Source organism: Geotrypetes seraphini, chromosome 4 (genome assembly GCF_902459505.1).
Source record: "Geotrypetes seraphini chromosome 4, aGeoSer1.1, whole genome shotgun sequence".
NCBI lineage: Eukaryota > Metazoa > Chordata > Amphibia > Gymnophiona > Dermophiidae > Geotrypetes > Geotrypetes seraphini.
The window spans coordinates 308,901,286-308,917,957 of NC_047087.1; the positions used below are offsets into that span (position 1 = coordinate 308,901,286).

The window sequence follows — 16,672 nt, forward strand, 5'->3', positions numbered from 1 at the left end:
TTCCGGTAGGGGGGCCCTCTGGCGCATGGTCTGGGGTCTTTCCGGGGGGCTGGGGTCCGGGATGGGGTTCCCCGGGATGGGGGCAGGGCTCTTCGGTTGGTGGAGTGGGTCCTTCTGCTTCTCACTGGGGAGGGAGTCCTGGTCCGCTAGCCCTGGGCTTTATGCCCGCGGGCACTTATGGATCTGGTTGGGGTGTTCCTTTGGGTATGACGGGAGGAGTTTTGCCTGGTCCTGCCTCTCTTTTTACTTGGTCTCCACAGATGCCTTCCTTTTTCCCTGGAGGTCGAGAAGTGGGAGCGTCGGATGTCGGCGGAGTCGGAGTGGCAGAGCGGCCTGGAGGTTCCGGTTCGGAGCGCAGTCCGGCGCTCGGGGGAGTCGTGGCTGCTGGCGGTGGCGCTACAGGTTCTACTCTGCTCTCATCCACTGTTCCTGGGGTTGCTGTTCACGGCGTCTCGGCTTCGACTTCTGGTCCTGTTTCAGCGGCAGGGACTGCTGCCAGTGGCGTCTCAGCAGTTCGAAGTGGAGATCTTGGCTCGTCTTCTACTCAAGGTAATGTGGCGCCTGTGCAGGTTGCTCTTGGTGGGAAGTCGCGCAGTAGGAAGGGAAAGCGTAAGCGTCAGCGCCGGGAATCGTCGTCCTCGTCGTCGGGGTCTTCTTCGTCCGATTCGTCGGCTTCGTCGTCCTCCTCCGCCGGTCGGGCGGGCAGGTCTGAGGCTTCAGCGGGCGGTGAGGGTGGCGTTTCTGCGGGAGGTGTGAGGGGCGCGCCTGCGTTAGTGGCTCTTACCGAGTTGTGGGAGAAGGTGCCTAGGGTGTTGCGTCGGAAAATTCGCAGACGGTCTTGTCTGGATATATTTCGCCTTATGGAAGGCAGGGCTCAGAGGCGGGGTCATAAAAAATCTAAACGGGATCGTAAAGAGGTCAAATCTTTTCCAGTTGCGCGGTCTATCATTAATTGGATGAGGGCCTTCTTGAGACTGGCAAGCGTTTGGGGGCGCGCCAACCCGCAGGAGTATGGGTTATTGTTGTCTTATGGGGACACCGTCCTCGATGCTTATCAGCGGTTTGGAGGGTGGGCTTGGTTGAATTATGATGAGGCGTTTCGGGACAAAATGGAGGAAAACAAGTTTATGTCCTGGGGCACACAGGACGTGAACCTGTGGCTTACTCATATGTCTTCCAAACCTCTGGCGGGTCCACTGGGTAGGGCGGGCGTGGGTTCTGTGGGCGGTGGGCGGCCCTTTCGCGGGAGCGGCGGGGGAGGGGCAACGCCGAGTTCCGATGTGTGTTGGAAATTTAACAAGTCCACCTGCCCCTTTTCTGACTGTAAGTTTCGGCATGCCTGTTCCGTCTGTAGTCAGTCCCATTCGGCCCTTAAGTGTCCTAAGCGGAGTGGCCTCCCAGCAGGACCTGTTGGGAAGTGATGGTAGGCAGGCGTTGCCGACGCCCATACGGGTTACGGCTATGCTCCCTTGGCTTGGGAGGTATCGTCCTAGGGAGACGGCGGTCTTTTTAGAATCAGGTTTTACGTTTGGTTTTGTTATTCCTTTTCAAGGGTCCTTGGTCGGAGGGAAAGTTCAAAATGCATCTTCTGTTTCACAGTTACGCGAGGTCGTTCGGGATAAATTGTTAGCGGAATTGCGCTTGGGTCGCGTGGCTGGGCCATTTCGAGAGCCTCCTTTTTCGCGGATGATTATATCTCCGTTGGCGGTCATTCCTAAAAAGGTGTCGGGCCAGTTTCGTCTCATCCACAATTTGTCCCGACCCTTAGGGAGTTCGGTTAATGAAGGCATTCCGCGTGATCTTTGTTCGGTTCGTTATGCATCCTTGGATAGTGCATTACGGCACATAGTCGCGGCCGGGCGGGGAGCTCTTTTGGCGAAGGTGGATATTGAATCTGCTTTCCGGTTGTTGCCTATTCATCCACAGTCTTTTCCTTTGTTAGGTTTTCGTTTTGAGGGTTCTTATTTTTACGATCGCTGTTTGCCGATGGGTTGCTCGATCTCTTGTGCGTACTTTGAAAAGTTCAGCACTTTTCTGCATTGGGTGTTGGTACAGCAGGTGGGTTTATCTTCGGTTGTCCATTACTTGGATGATTTTTTGTTTGTTGGAGCAGGTTTGAGTACTGATTGCGAGCGTTTAAAAAGGACTTTCGAGGAGATGGCAACGACTTTCGGTGTTCCTTTAGCTTTAGATAAGTCTGAAGGACCGGTTTCTTCCCTAGTGTTTTTAGGGATTGAATTGGATGCAGAGGCTATGGTTACTCGGCTTCCTGCGGAGAAGGTACAGCAATTGCTCGCGCGTATCGAGCATGTGCTATCGGCCCCTAAATCAACATTGCAGGTGGTTCAATCCTTGTTGGGTTCCCTTAACTTTGCGTGTCGAGTGTTGCCTATGGGCCGGCCTTTTTCTCGTCGTTTGGCTGCAGCTACTTCAGGCGTACGGGATCGTAGGCATTTTCTGCGGCTTTCGGGAGGGGTGCGTTCGGATCTCCGTATGTGGGCCCTTTTTCTGCGCGATTTTAATGGGACGCTTCCGATGCAGATGCCTGAGGTCACCAGTAAGGATTTGGAGCTGTATTCTGATGCGGCAGGTGGGGTAGGTTTTGGGTTATTCTGCGGTGGCGCTTGGTGTGCTGAGCGATGGCCAGAGGAGTGGGCAGCTGCTGGTATTACAAAAAACATTACCTTATTGGAATTGTTCCCTCTCGTGGTGGCGTGTGAATTGTGGGCAGACGTTTTCCGCAATCGGCGGGTTGTGTTCTGGTGCGACAACTTAGGAGTTGTGGAGGTAGTGAATAGACAGGCTGCGCGTTGTTTGGCGGTAAATTCTTTGATGCGGGAGTTAGTGCTGCGCTGCTTGCGTTTAAATTTGTATATGCGGGCGCGTCATGTTCCGGGTTTCCAAAATGGTATTGCTGACGCCTTGTCTCGTTTTAATTTTTTGCAGTTTCGTCGGTTGGCGCCAGAAGCTCGAGCAGAGGGTTTGCCGATGCCAGCTCATTTATGGAACCTGGTCAGGAAGGAATCTGGGAGATGCTCCGCTTGTCAGTAGCTGCTTCCACATGGTCGCATTATAATATGGGGTTTAGAACGGTGGCGGCTTTTTTGGCTGCTCGGGGCTGGTGCCCGGGGGACGTGGCCGAATCCTTGTTGGCTGATTTTGTGTTGTCGTCCTTTCGGGATCAGGTGTCTCGTGGAGTTGTCCGGGGACGTTTAGCGGGATTTTCCTTCTTTTGTAGGGCTTTAGGGTGGGCTTGCCCGGTGTCTGGATTTATGGTTCAGCATATGCTGCGAGCTATGAATCGCGTTCACCCTACTCTCCCTGATTCCCGTTTACCTATCACCCACGAGCTTCTTCTGAGGTTGCTTGACGCTTTGACGGTTGTTACCTGTTCGCCCTATGAGGACAGCTTGTTTAGGGCTGCTTTTGCCACATCCTTTTTTGGTGCCCTGCGGGTTAGTGAGTTGTTGGTGTGTCCCTTGTCTCGATTAGGTCTTCGCGGGCTTTTGGTATCACATGTCAGCTTTCAGGGAACGACCGTGCGGCTTCGCATTGTCAGTTCTAAGACGGATCAGTGTGCGGTTGGACATTGGGTGGTTTTACATACGGTATCAGGCTGTCGTTCTTGTCCCGTTACTTGCTTGCGTTCTTATCTTGCGGCGCGGCCGGAAGGTGGCGCCGTTTTGTTTGTCCATGCAAATGGCTCCCCTCTTACGCGCTATCAATTTCAGGCGGTTTTGCGTTTGGCTTTGAGGTGCTGTGGTGAGAACCCGACTTCCTACGGGACTCATTCCTTTCGAATTGGAGCGGCTACGAGTGCAAGCATTGCAGGCATGTCGGGGGAGGGTATCCAGCGTTTGGGGCGTTGGGTTTCAGATGCTTTTAGGGGTTATATTCGTCGGGGGGGTTCGGGGTCGCTGTCGGCCGGTAGGAGGGGAGCTCGGTGACTGGTGGGGGTGATGGCATGATCATTGTACTGTTGTGAATAGTTATTGTTGTTTTTTATTGCAGATTCCAGCGGCAGTCGTTACTCCTTGTGGATCGTTGGTCACTCTTATGTTCACTGGGCGGCTGAGCGTGCGTTGATTCGCCCTGGTGGTCGCCATCTCGGGCTGGGTTCTCAGGGCCTCCGTGTTTCCTGGTGGGGACAACGTGGGATGCGCTGGAGTCAGCTGCTGCTGTTGATGGAACGTCTGCGATCTCGACCTCGTCATCCTGACATTTTGCTTATTCATTTAGGGGGAAATGATGTTGATTCCTGTTCAGGGAAGGATTTGATTAACATTGTTAAGGATGATTTAAGGGTGGTTTTAGATTGGTTCCCTAGTGTGTTGTTAGTGTGGTCGGATATTGTACCGCGCCCTCATTGTTTGGCGTCACGTCGCTGGACTCGTGGGTTGGCGAAGCTTAATAGACAGGTTGGGAAATGGGTTATGGGTCAGGGTGGATTACAGTTGTTGCACGACTGGGTGGATGTTTCGTGTGCTGGGTTATTTCATAGTGACGGGGTTCATTTGTCTGCAGTAGGTTGGGATCTCCTGCTAGATGACTTTGCATCGGGCTGTGAAAGAGTGCTGGCCACGCGGTGAAAGTCGCAGCTCCCTGGGCGGGGGGGGGGGGGGGGCCTGTATGAATACAGTCCTGTGGCGGATCTCCCGAGCTACTGGGTGCTGGGGCTCATCCGGCGATGAGCGGAGGGCCGGCGGGGAGCCGTGTCTTGGGGGATATTGACCTGGTTAAAGGGGCATGAGGTCATGCCACCCCTTAGACTCTTGCTGTTTATGGCAGGGTTGGGGGCCATGTATTGATGGTCACACCGGGTAGCTCGGGAGGAGCTGGCAGATTTTGTTATATGAAGTTACTGGGTTAAAGATGTTAATTTATACAAATAAATTTGTTGATATTTTATTAATAAATTGAGCTGCGGCTATATTCCAAGATGATGTGTGGTGTCAGTTATTTGGTCTAGGTTAAGGGGACGGGGTGGTTGGGGTGAAGACAGTAGGGGCTATCCAGATCCCGCTGTTAAGAGTAGCCCGAGAGCCCGTCTCGAAGGGCGAATGATAACACGGGGCTGGGAGCCCCGTGTCGCCTTCGAGTCGGGGGGGGGGGGGGGTTAGGGGGTGGAGAGAGAGCAAGGTTAGGGGGTTGCTAGGAGCGCGCGAGGAAAAACGATGCGCGATTGGAGGAGGAAGTGGGGGTGGCTGCGGAGGAGGTCTTAAAAGCCGGGACCCTGGAGGACTGAGGGTTTTTCTGGTCCTCCAGGGCGGCTTTTTTCCCGCCCACCCACCCTCTTTCAGTGGCCTTAGTGGCTTGGGAAGGCGGATCTCCCGAGCTACTGGGTGCTGGGGCTCATCCGGCGATGAGCGGAGGGCCGGCGGGGAGCCGTGTCTTGGGGGATATTGACCTGGTTAAAGGGGCATGAGGTCATGCCACCCCTTAGACTCTTGCTGTTTATGGCAGGGTTGGGGGCCATGTATTGATGGTCACACCGGGTAGCTCGGGAGGAGCTGGCAGATTTTGTTATATGAAGTTACTGGGTTAAAGATGTTAATTTATACAAATAAATTTGTTGATATTTTATTAATAAATTGAGCTGCGGCTATATTCCAAGATGATGTGTGGTGTCAGTTATTTGGTCTAGGTTAAGGGGACGGGGTGGTTGGGGTGAAGACAGTAGGGGCTATCCAGATCCCGCTGTTATTTAATTCCATACGCTCCATTAAGGACCCTTCGATCACACCCAATACCTGTTATCCACCCCATCGTTGCGTCACATTAATACGACACGTTCGATCATTTTCTCAGGCACCGCACCCATGCTCTGGAACTCGATGCCCATTGAGTTACGCGAAGAAACGATAGTAGATCGATTGAAATTGAAATTTAAAACATTTGATCTTGAAATTGCTAGAAGAAGAGCACACTCCCCCTTAACAAGCAAAAACTCTTTCACAAAATCAAGCAGGATTTAAAATGCCAGAATAACATTTTATTTATTTATTTATTCAGTTTTCTGTACCGTTCTCCCAAGGGAGCTCAGAACAGTTTACATGAATTTATTCAGGTACTCAAGCATTTTACCCTGTCTGTCCTGGTGGGCTCACAATCTGCCTAATGTACCTGGGGCAGTGGAGGGATTAAGTAACTTGCCCAGGGTCACAAGGAGCAGCGTGGGTTTGAACCCACAACCTCAGAGTGCTGAGGCTGTAGCTTTAACCACTGCGCCACACTCTTCTCTCTCTATGTGGCCATGTTGGGTTTTGGCTTATCCAATAAATCACAGTATATTTGATACCACTGGTCTGCTCTGTGTTAATGCCTGTAAGAGTATTCGCAGGTCATCACCTCTTCGTGTTGCCTTAATGTCTTGAATTTCAGGCAGAGGTTTCTGCTGCAGAAGGACCTTTTTTCTGGACACCAGGTAGAATAGCATCTAGCATTATTCTTGTAACTGCCAATTATTTGTGCTTTTGAAAGGCATAAGTGCTGCAGCTTGCTATTCTTATCATATGTGTGCATTTGATACTTCATATTAGACACTAAGGACTGAATTGTATATATTATACCTATCAGATATTAACCAAGTAAAGAAAAAGGTGGGGGGGGAGACACACTTTAAATAACAAGCAAGAAGAATATGCGTCATGAACAAGGTTGAAAACAATACACTGTGTGGATTCTTCAGGAAGCAATAGTGATTCGGTTGTGAACGCCGAATTGAAGCTTACTTCCGGCGTTAGCGTAGTACTTGACGCCTGCGTTTGGCTTGCCCTTGGCGTCAATGAACTGAATGAATCCCCTGGTGCTATATTGGAACGTATTGAACTCACTGAAGACGAATAAACGACCAGCTATCGTGCAGTGCTGCTTCATCTTAACGATCGGTTGATATTACGTTTTACCCACAGCGGTAATGAGAGATCGGATTTGCTTTGTATTTTTGTTATTTTCTTCCTTTTTTCAGAACTCTTTGAAATTTTGGGACCCTTTTCGTGGAGTGGGCGTGCCCTACTGTTTATGATCATTTCTTTTGCAATGCCAGGGGTTTTTTTTAAGGGAAAGAACAAACAGGGGAAAACAAAACCACAGACACAAATACAAAGAAACCCGAATGGAAATGTCCAGGTCAGAATGATGTGCACTACAAAAGTGTCCTCCAACTCATCTGGTAATATGAAGATCTTTATTCCTCCCTTGTAACAATGGTACATTCACATGACTCTATGACTCAATGACTCGACATGTACATGTTTCGGCCAACAGGCCTGCCTCAGGAGTCTTGAGAAACAAGAATGATGATACACGAAAATAACTACCACTCATATAGATGTTTCCACATTTTTGTGGGATTTTGCATTGAAATGCTCTTTTTTCCTTGTCTAACTAGCCAGTGATCAGATTCTGTGCTCTTGGATAGCATATTTTTTTAGGTACCTTGTTCTGCCTTTTTGCTTGTTGAGCCTTTGCGGCTACTTTCATAGTCACTATTAAGAAGTAACTCTTCCAGAAAGGAAATGATATAATTATTATTACACACACATTTTTTGACATAGCTGAAAAAAATGCTTAAACGGTGTCCTATAAATAGCGCCTAAGTTAGGCGCAGTTTATAGAACAGCGCCTTCACCTGGGAGCCGCGTCTAAATTTGCAGCACTGGGACCGTGGTGCAGATGCCCTTAGTTTATAATTACGCATGTAAATGTGAGAAACGTTCCAACCCGCCCAGGACCCTCCCATTGCTATGCCCCCTCCTCCTCCCCTTTTTGGTGTCACACATAAAATTCATGAAACCGCCTATATAGCCTTCATAGCAAGGACTGAACTATCAGGATTCAAGGATCTTCAGATTGCCAATCGGGTAGTATAACCCAATCTGGCTACAATCCTCATTGATCAAAGTGGGGAAATCTATTAATCCTGTGTTCCTTTCTAAACTATTTCTTATTTATTGCTTTTATTTAAATAACTAGTGTTTAAGCCTATTACATTAATGGGTGCTAGAGTAGATGTTTGTCTGTCTGTTTTTTTTTCTTTGTCTCTCTCTCTCTCCTTGGATGCTGTCTGTCTCTCATTCTTTCTGTCTATCTCCCTGGCCCCCTGCCTGCCTGTATTTCTCTGTTGCACCATGCCTGCCTGTCTCTGTGGCCCCCTTCTGTCCCCCCCCTTCCTGAGCAAAGCATGATTACTGTCTGCCCCCCAATATATCCCCTCCCCCAAAGCAGCCCCCTTTCCCTCTCCCCCCTCCACTTCTTACCAGCATGGGATACTTGATTGCTGTCTGTCCCCCAGCACACCCCTCCCCCCAAAGCAGCCCCCTTTCCCTCAGCCCCCTGTTCTGCCATGCCTGCCTGCTCCGTGGCCCCCTTCTGTTCCCCCCCTCCCAGAGCAAAGCATGAGTGCTGTCTGGCCCCCAGTACACCCCTCTCCCTAAAGCAGCCCCCTTTCCCCATCCCCCTGTTGTGCCATGCCTGCCTGCTCTGTGGCCCCCTTCTGTTCCCCCCCCTCCCAGAACAAAGCATGAATGCTATCTGCTCCCAGCACGCCCCTCCCCCCAAAGCAGCCCCCTTTCCCTCTCCCCCTGCCCCCTGTTGTGCCATGCCTGCCTGCTCCATGGCCCCCTTCTGTTCTCCCCCCTCCCAGAACAAAGTATGACTGCTGTCTGCTCCCAGCACACCCCTCCCCCCAAAGCAGCCCCCTTTCCTTCTCCCCCTGCCTCCTGTTGTGCCATGCCTGCCCCTGTTGTGCATGCCTGTTCTTACCCTCCCTCCTGGTGTCTTCTGGCCCACCGGCACGAACCGCTGCTGATCCTCTTTAAAGCAGCCTGCTGAGGTTCGCCAGCCGGCTGTTGCAAATCTTGCAGGCCGCTCTCCACCTCGGTAGCACGTGCCCTCTGACGATTACGTCAGAGGGAACGTGCTACTGAGGTGGAGAGCAGCCTATGAGGTTCGCTAAAGTCGGCAGGCGAACCTCAGCAGGCTGCTTTGAAGAGGGGCGGCAGCGGTTGGTGAGTGAGGGTGAGAGGAGGGAGTCGCCGGTATGTTTCCTGCCTCTGTTTGAAAATGGAATTCGGCACGGACCCAGACACCATGGTGGGAGGGAACACGTGGTCCTAAGTGCGCATGCGCGCTTAGGGTTTTATTATAGAGGATAGTAAAATTTTATTTGCTTTTTCGCCTGTGAAATTCAAGACATTTGTGAGTACTTTATTTTCCAACAGGATGAAACTTCAGTGCCTCAAGCTCACCAAATAAAATACTGTTTCTTATTTATTTAAATAAAAGCAATAAATAAGAAATAGTTAAGAAAGGAACACAGGATTAATAGACTTCCCCACTTGGATCAATGAGGATTGTAGCCGGATTGGGTTATACTACCCGATTGGCAATCTGAAGATCCTTGAATCCTGATAGTTCAGTCCTTGCTATGAAGGCTATATAGGCAGTTGGAGGGTAGAATGTCGACTATGCATGCTAGGATCGGACCATCAGTGATATCCATGGCTGGCGTAGAACTATGGAATGCCTTGCCTGGTATCCTGCGGTTTTGTATGTGGACGATGAATTTTAAGAAAATGCTGAAAACTCAATTATTTGCCAATACGTTCTTATGCTAAGATATATTTCAGTTGATAATCGCCTTTTAGAATTTTTTTTTACAGCAATGTATGATTTAAAGCAGTGGTCTTAAACTTGCGGCCCACCAGGTCCTATTTTGAGGCCCTCGGTATGTTTATCATAATCACAAAAGTGAAATAAAACAATTTCTTGATCATATAAATGACAATATTATTATTAAGACGTAGCCAAAAGGAAAGATTTATAAACTATAAAGAGTTTGACCTCATGCAAAATTGTCATTTCTTTAATAAGACATTAACTATTTTTTCTGAGGCCCTCCAAGTACCTACAAATTCAAAATGTGGCCCTGCAAAGGGTTGGAGTTGGAGACCACTGTTTTAAAGCTTGCCTGTAATTCTGAATTGATTGAATTTGCGCTCTATCCCTGTTTATAACAAGGACGATTAATGATGTTGTTTAGACATGTCTGTGTTATATGTGATAATCGTAGGGAAACAAGATTTTATGTATGTGATATGGAAACCGCATAATTGTATGCGGTATATAAATTTCTTAATAAATAATAGCGATAACTAGTGTGGAGGACACATAACATTTAGACATGAATCTCCCAACCTAAATTTACCTTAAATCCAATTAATGCTGATAATTGCTTTCGGCTAACTTTGCTACTATTCTTTTCTTATTGAACCCCTTAGTCCAGGGGTGTCAAAGTCCCTCCCCGAGGGCCGCAATCCAGTTGGGTTTTCATGATTTCCTCAATGAATATGCATGAGATCTATCAGCATACAATGAAAGCAGTGCATGCAAATAGATCTCATGCATATTCATTGGGGAAATCCTGAAAACCCAACTGGATTGCAGCCCTCAGGGAGGGACTTTGACACCCCTGGACTAAGGGGTTCAATAAAAGAATAGTAGCAAAGTTAGCCGAAAGCATCAATGAATAAGAAGCTTTTTAAAGCGCCTTTAAATTTATCTAAATTCTGCTCTGCCCGAAGATAAGTGGGTAATGCTTTCCAGAGTGTGGGTGCAGAAATTGTTATTCTACGGGTATTTATGATTTTTAAAGAAGGAACCCAGAGTAGATGCTGTCCAGAGGACCTTAAGGATCTATTAGATTAATAAGGTATAAGATTTTTATCGAGGAATGCTGGTTCTTTAGTTTTGAGGGTTTTGAATATTAAAAGGGCAATCTTATAAGTTATCCTGTATTGGACTGGAAGCCAATGGGCTTTTTTTTAAAAGAGGGGTAACGTGTTTGAATTTTCCAGAGTTTGTAATCACTTTGATGGCAGTATTTTGTATTAACTGTAAGGGCCTAATATCTTTCTGACAGATTCCCTTATATAAGGAGTTACAGTAATCTATTTTCGAGATGATAAGTGAATGAATTAAAATATTAATTGATGATCATTCCAGGATTTTTGCCAGAGATCTAATCAATCTAAGTCTGTAAAAGCAGCTCCTTACCACAGAATCTATTTGTGAACGAAAGTTGAGTCAGTTGTCTAGTTACACCTAAGATTTTAATCATGTCGACAGATTTGATCAGAATGTTATTAATACATATTGGAGATGTAATTTGAATATTATCTTTCCATGGAAAAAAGAGACCATGGCTTTTAAGAATATTAAGAGATAACATATTTGTTTTAACCAATCGTTAATACGGTCAAGTTTCAAATTTATAGCAAAGAGGTCATTGCTATTAGATTCTGCGTACGCATATGCTGTAAAACCAATTGATTGGCACAATGTTAATAAAGGGGCCATGTAGATATTGAACAACAACAGAGAAAGGACTTTTAATTCTCCCTCTTGCTAGCGATAGGGAGAATTAGAAGTCCTTGAGCATGCGCAGATGCATGCTTAAGGCCGGCAGAAGCAGGAAGATCTTCTAGCGGCACCAGCTCATCCTGTGGGCTGCGTGCCGGTGCCAGACGGAGGGGTAAGTTTAAGTTGTTCGGGCGGGGTGTGCCAGTTCGCGCAGGGGGGGGGTGCTGGTTCACACGGGGGGGCCTTTGCGAGCGGGGGGGTGCGATGCCGGTTATCAGGGGGGGTGCTCGCAAATCAAGTCAACACTCGGTTTGCGAGTTAAGGTTTGCAGAGTGTTTTGCTCGTCTTGCAAAACACTCGCAAACCAGGTTACTCGCAAACCGAGGTTTGACTGTAGTTGGAATGCCACACACACACACACGTGAATGGCCCCTTTTGCTTTGGGCTAGATTCATTTACCTCCTTTCTGTGCCCGATCCGTGGCCGATCTGTGCAGGCCCGACCAATTCACAACACCAAAAAATTAAAATGAGGGCAATCGGAGGAACGCCTCCCTCGGACCGCACGGCTCGCTAGTGTGCGATCCCAACGCATGCGCAGACCATCTGTAGATGGTCTGCGCATGTGTCTAAGAGCCGCAACTTCTTTTTTGAAACTTTTACTAGCTCACCGAGCCCATGGTTTTAACCTGCTTTAAACCTGTAGGTTAAAACCATAGGCTCATAGTGCAGGGAAGGGCAGGAGAGTTAGGGCGGCAGGAGAGATTTGGGATAAGAGCAGGGCGGCAAAAGCAGGAGATCGGCGTAGAGATCCAAAGTCGGGGCAGCCGAGAACAGGGCAAGATGGGGCAGAGTTGAGAGTGGGTCAGAGAGATATATTTTTGTCGGGGGCAGAGAGATAAATATTGTTGTCAGGGCAGCAGAGAGCAGGGCGGCAATGGAGCTGGAAAGTCGGAAAGGACGTTTGCGGCCGGTCCCCAGGAGTCGCTTCTTGTGTTGATAGGCCAGCCCAGTCGGTTTGCAAGATTTCTTTAGTGAATCGCGTCCCTGTCTACTTTGCATGCCGTTCCCCTCATTTACATGCGCTATTGGAATCGGATCGTCAGAGAGGTAAGTGAATCGGGCCAGAGTAAAATCGGGTCGCAAACCAATCGGTACACGATCGTTTTGCTTAGTGAAACTAGCCCTTTCACGCCAGAGTACTTAGGCAACAAGTTACAGAATAACACCAAAGTGCAAAACTATAGCACAGACGTTACACACCAAATTAATTCCTAATTTTTGGTGCACTATAATGGAATTGGAGAAGGCTAAGCAGTTCAAATACAGATAGAGGGAGGTTAGTTTTATTTTTTAAAGAAAACCCCTGTTATAGAGCCCAAAAGCAGTGTGAGGCCAGCATTGTCTGTCTTTGTGCTATACAGCTTTGCATTACATTTGAATGAAGTCACTTGTCCTTGTCATTCATATCTGAAATTGTAACTGTAGGGAAACAATGCATGCCCTGTTGTGTTATGAACTTGTCAAGTTCTCTTCCTGTGTGTCAGGGTATCCAAATTTAATTAGGTAATCACTGTAATTACTGTGCTCCTTGTTCTCTCTGCCTTTGGAAGTACAGGTTTCTTAAGGCACCAGAGTTGGTAGCCAGGATTTCCATCCCAGGGGTAGCTGAATATGTATTTCTAAAGGAAGAGTGTACAGCTCTAAAAGAGCCTTCGTAGACAAAACGTGCTGCTTATGACTTCAATTATCATAGTCCAGGGCTAGGCAATTCCGGTCCTTGAGAGCCGGAGCCAGGTCAGGTTTTCAGGATATCCACAATGAATATGTCTGAGATGGATTTGCATGCACTGCCTCCTTGAGATGCAAATCTATCTCATGCATATTCATTGTGGATATCCTGAAACATGACCTGCTTTTGGGCTCTTGAGGACCGGAATTGCCTACCCCTGTCATAGTAGAACATGTTCATTGTTCAGTTTTGCTAAGTCATTTAAAGGCAATGGATATATACTACTACTATGAATTATTTCTGCAGCGCTGCACAGAGCCACAAAGAGTAAGAAAATAGTCCCTGCTCGAAAGAGCTTACAAACTAAACAGCCAAGACTGGCAAACAGGATGTCAGGGATACTGTTAAGGGGAACGGTTAATCAGCTGGCTGGATTGGAGGGCAGAGGGGAGTACAGGACAATCATGCCATTGTGACATCACTGATGAGGTTGTCTCTTATTGGTGGAACGTGGAATCATGACATCACAATCAGCTCTACTTCCCAAAGACTGAAACTCTTCACACTGCTGCTACTACTACTATGAATTATTTCTATAGTGCTACCAGACACACGCAGCGCTGTACAGAGTCACGAAGGAGAAGAAAACAGTCCCTGCTCGAAAGAGCTTACAATCTAAACAGCCAAGACTGACAAACAGGATGCATTGGATACAGTTAAGGGGAACGGTTAATCAGCGGGCTGGGTTGGAGGGCAGAGGGGAGTACAGGACAATCAAGCCATTGTGACATCACTGAAGGAAAAAGGGATAGAAGGGTACAGATAGAGGTTTACATATAGGTCCTGGACCTGTTAGGTCGCCGCGTGAGCGGACTGCTGGGCGTGATGGACCTCTGGTCTAACCCAGCAGAGGCACTTCTTATGTTCTTATGATGAGGTTGGCTTTTATTGGTGGAATGAGGCATTATGACATCACAATCTCAGCTCTGCTTCCCAAAGACAAACAGGATGTCAAGGATACAGTTAAGGGAACGTTTAAATAGCGGACTGGGTTGGAGGGCAGATGAGTAGGGTTAAGAATTGAAAGCTACCGTATATACTTGAATATAAACCGGGATTTGGGGGCCTAAAAATTGGCCCAAAAATGGGGGTCCCGGTTTATATTCGAGCCAATACACCCCCTTCCAAAATTATTGCAGGCCGCCACCAGGCTGTGCACCCTGCCGCCCTCCTTCACAGGAGCCATTAAGGAAGCCGCTCAGCACTGAGCAGCAGCGCCAAATCGCACACCTGCTTGTGCTTTTCAGCGGCCGAAGACACTCATGGCAGACAGTTAACAGCGGGGCAGGAACTTGGAAAGTTTGCTCCTGCCCGCTGCACCTCCACCGGCGATCGGCAGTAGAGGTATGAGGCTAGGACAGGGAGGGCGGCAGGGTGCAGAGACTGACAGGACAGGGCACTTGAATATTAAGCCACCCAACTTATATTCAAGTCAACCATTTTTCCTCCTTTTTTGGGGGAAAAGGGGGTCTCGACTTATATTCAAGTATATATGGTATATCAGAAAGGTGGGTTGTCAGTCTGCTTTTAAACAAGGGAAAGGGGCCTGATGGACAAATATATGTTGCACTGTTTTATCTCGAGAAGCATTTTGATTGTTGTGGAGTAGGCAGCTATCCTGCCTGTGAAAGAGTGAGCATGGTACTAGCTGGCTTCTTCTAATCACCGTTTTTAGAAAGGCAGACCCAAACAGGCTTCAAGACCTCTTTCAGCCTAGGAATCCTTTATTTTCTGTGTCACCTCTTGGGATATCACTGATTTGTATCTTAAGGCCTACACCAGGGGTCTGCAACCTTTAAGACATAAAGAGCCACTTGGACCCGTTTTCGAAAAGAAAAAAAAAACTTGGAGCCGCAAAACCATTATAAAACAAATCTAACACTGCATATATTGTTTCTTATCTTAATGCTATATACAGGATCACTAAATTGAAAATAAAATCATTTTTCCTACCTTTGCTATTTGGTGATTTCATGAGTCTCTGGTTGCACTTTCTTCTTCTGACTGTGCATCCAATCTTTCTTCCTTTCTTTCAGCCTCCTGTATGTTTCCTCTCCTCCAGACCTCATTCTCTCCCCCAACTTTTTCTTTCTGTCTCCCTGTTCCCCCTTCTTTCTGTCTCCATGCCCTCCCCCAAGCCACTCGGTTTGCTGCCACCGCAATCGGGGAACAGCCCCCAAGCCACCGCCGTCCCAAGCTTTCCCTGCAGAAGTGTTGCGCTGACCAGCATTCCGCTCCCTGACGTCAATTCTGACGTAGGAGAGGAAGTTCCAGGCCAACAAGGCATTTCTCCTCATTCCATCCAGCCTGAGCCCCATCTCTCCTTGATCCAGCATTTCCCTTCTGTGTCTGTCAGAATTACCATTCCACCTATTTTCCAGCATCACCCTTCTTTGTGTCCATCTCACCTATATCCCTATCTCACCATTTTTTCAGAATCTTCATTTGTCTCTGTCCTTGTCTTTACCCCATGTTCACCATTTGCCCTTTCAATGTCTTTATCTCCCCCCCACACACACACTTTTTCAGTATTACTTCTATGTCTCTATTTCACCTCCTCTTCATGTTCCCTCTGTATCTCTATCCTTATTCAGTAGGTCCTGCTTACTCTTTCTCTTCTTTGTGTCACTATCTCCATTTTCAGCTTTCCCCCCTTTTCCTTTGTTACTGCACCCGGTAGCCAGAATCTTTCCACCCTCCCTCCACTCAGGCCCAGCCCTGTATGAAATATTTCCTTTTGTTTCCCTCCCCTCTCTCTTTCTCTCTCTCTTCTCCTCCCTCACCCACGAGTCCTGCATCTGGCCCTCTCCCTTCTACCTGCACCTGGCAACACCCCCCTGCTCCGCGGCTCTCTTCAGCAACTCGTCAGCAGCAGTGATCAAGACAAGCTGCCGACATCGAGGCCTTCCCTCTACGAGTCCCGCCTTTGTGGAAAAAGGAAGTTGAAACAAGCGGGACTCGCAGAGGGTAGTCCCCGACGTCAGAAGCTTGTGTCGATCGCTGCTGCTGAGTTGCCGAAGAGAGCCGCGGAGCAGGGGATGTGGCCGGAAGCAGGTAGAAGGGAGAGGGAGATAGGAAGGCTGTAGATCTCCGGAGCATGACACCGACCCCGGCCAGGATGATTTCTTTTTCAGGCGTGCACCTTACAAGTCCAGCGTCGCGGCGGGAAATAGCCATGCTGAGCAGTGAGCTCAGCACTACACAGATGAAAGCCTTGCTTGCTGATCGGTCCGGCGGCACGGCGGGGCGGGGCACACTACCGGAGCCGCAGCAAAGGTGGAAAAGAGCCGCATGCGGCTCTGAAGCTGCGGGTTGCCGACCCCCGGCCTACACGCAACACGGCAAAACCGCTTCTAGGTCACCCAGAGGCACTGGCTGAAGACTCCTTCTGGTACCTTCAGGGCCTGCCTTTTCCAGCAATTTTATAGTTCTCCCAAAGGCCTTTAACTTCTTATTTTTAGCTGTGCCTGTGCCTTCCATGTCCTTTGAAATACTCCTTGCAGGACTCGACAGGGAAGGC

General features: G+C 48.4%; 2 protein-coding genes across 3 annotated transcripts in view; both read left to right on the forward strand.

Moving 5' to 3' along the window:
• VTI1A (vesicle transport through interaction with t-SNAREs 1A) overlaps positions 1–16,672 on the forward strand; it is a 783,069-nt gene that overhangs the window by 489,936 nt on the left and 276,461 nt on the right. The gene's annotated exons all lie outside the window — the stretch shown is intronic.
• On the forward strand, positions 95–4,616 carry LOC117359128. The gene is made up of 3 exons (XM_033941337.1): positions 95–549; positions 2,947–3,043; positions 4,012–4,616. Exons 1-3 carry the CDS (start codon positions 304–306, stop codon positions 4,587–4,589), a joined length of 921 nt encoding a protein of 306 aa, XP_033797228.1. The 5' UTR covers positions 95–303; the 3' UTR covers positions 4,590–4,616.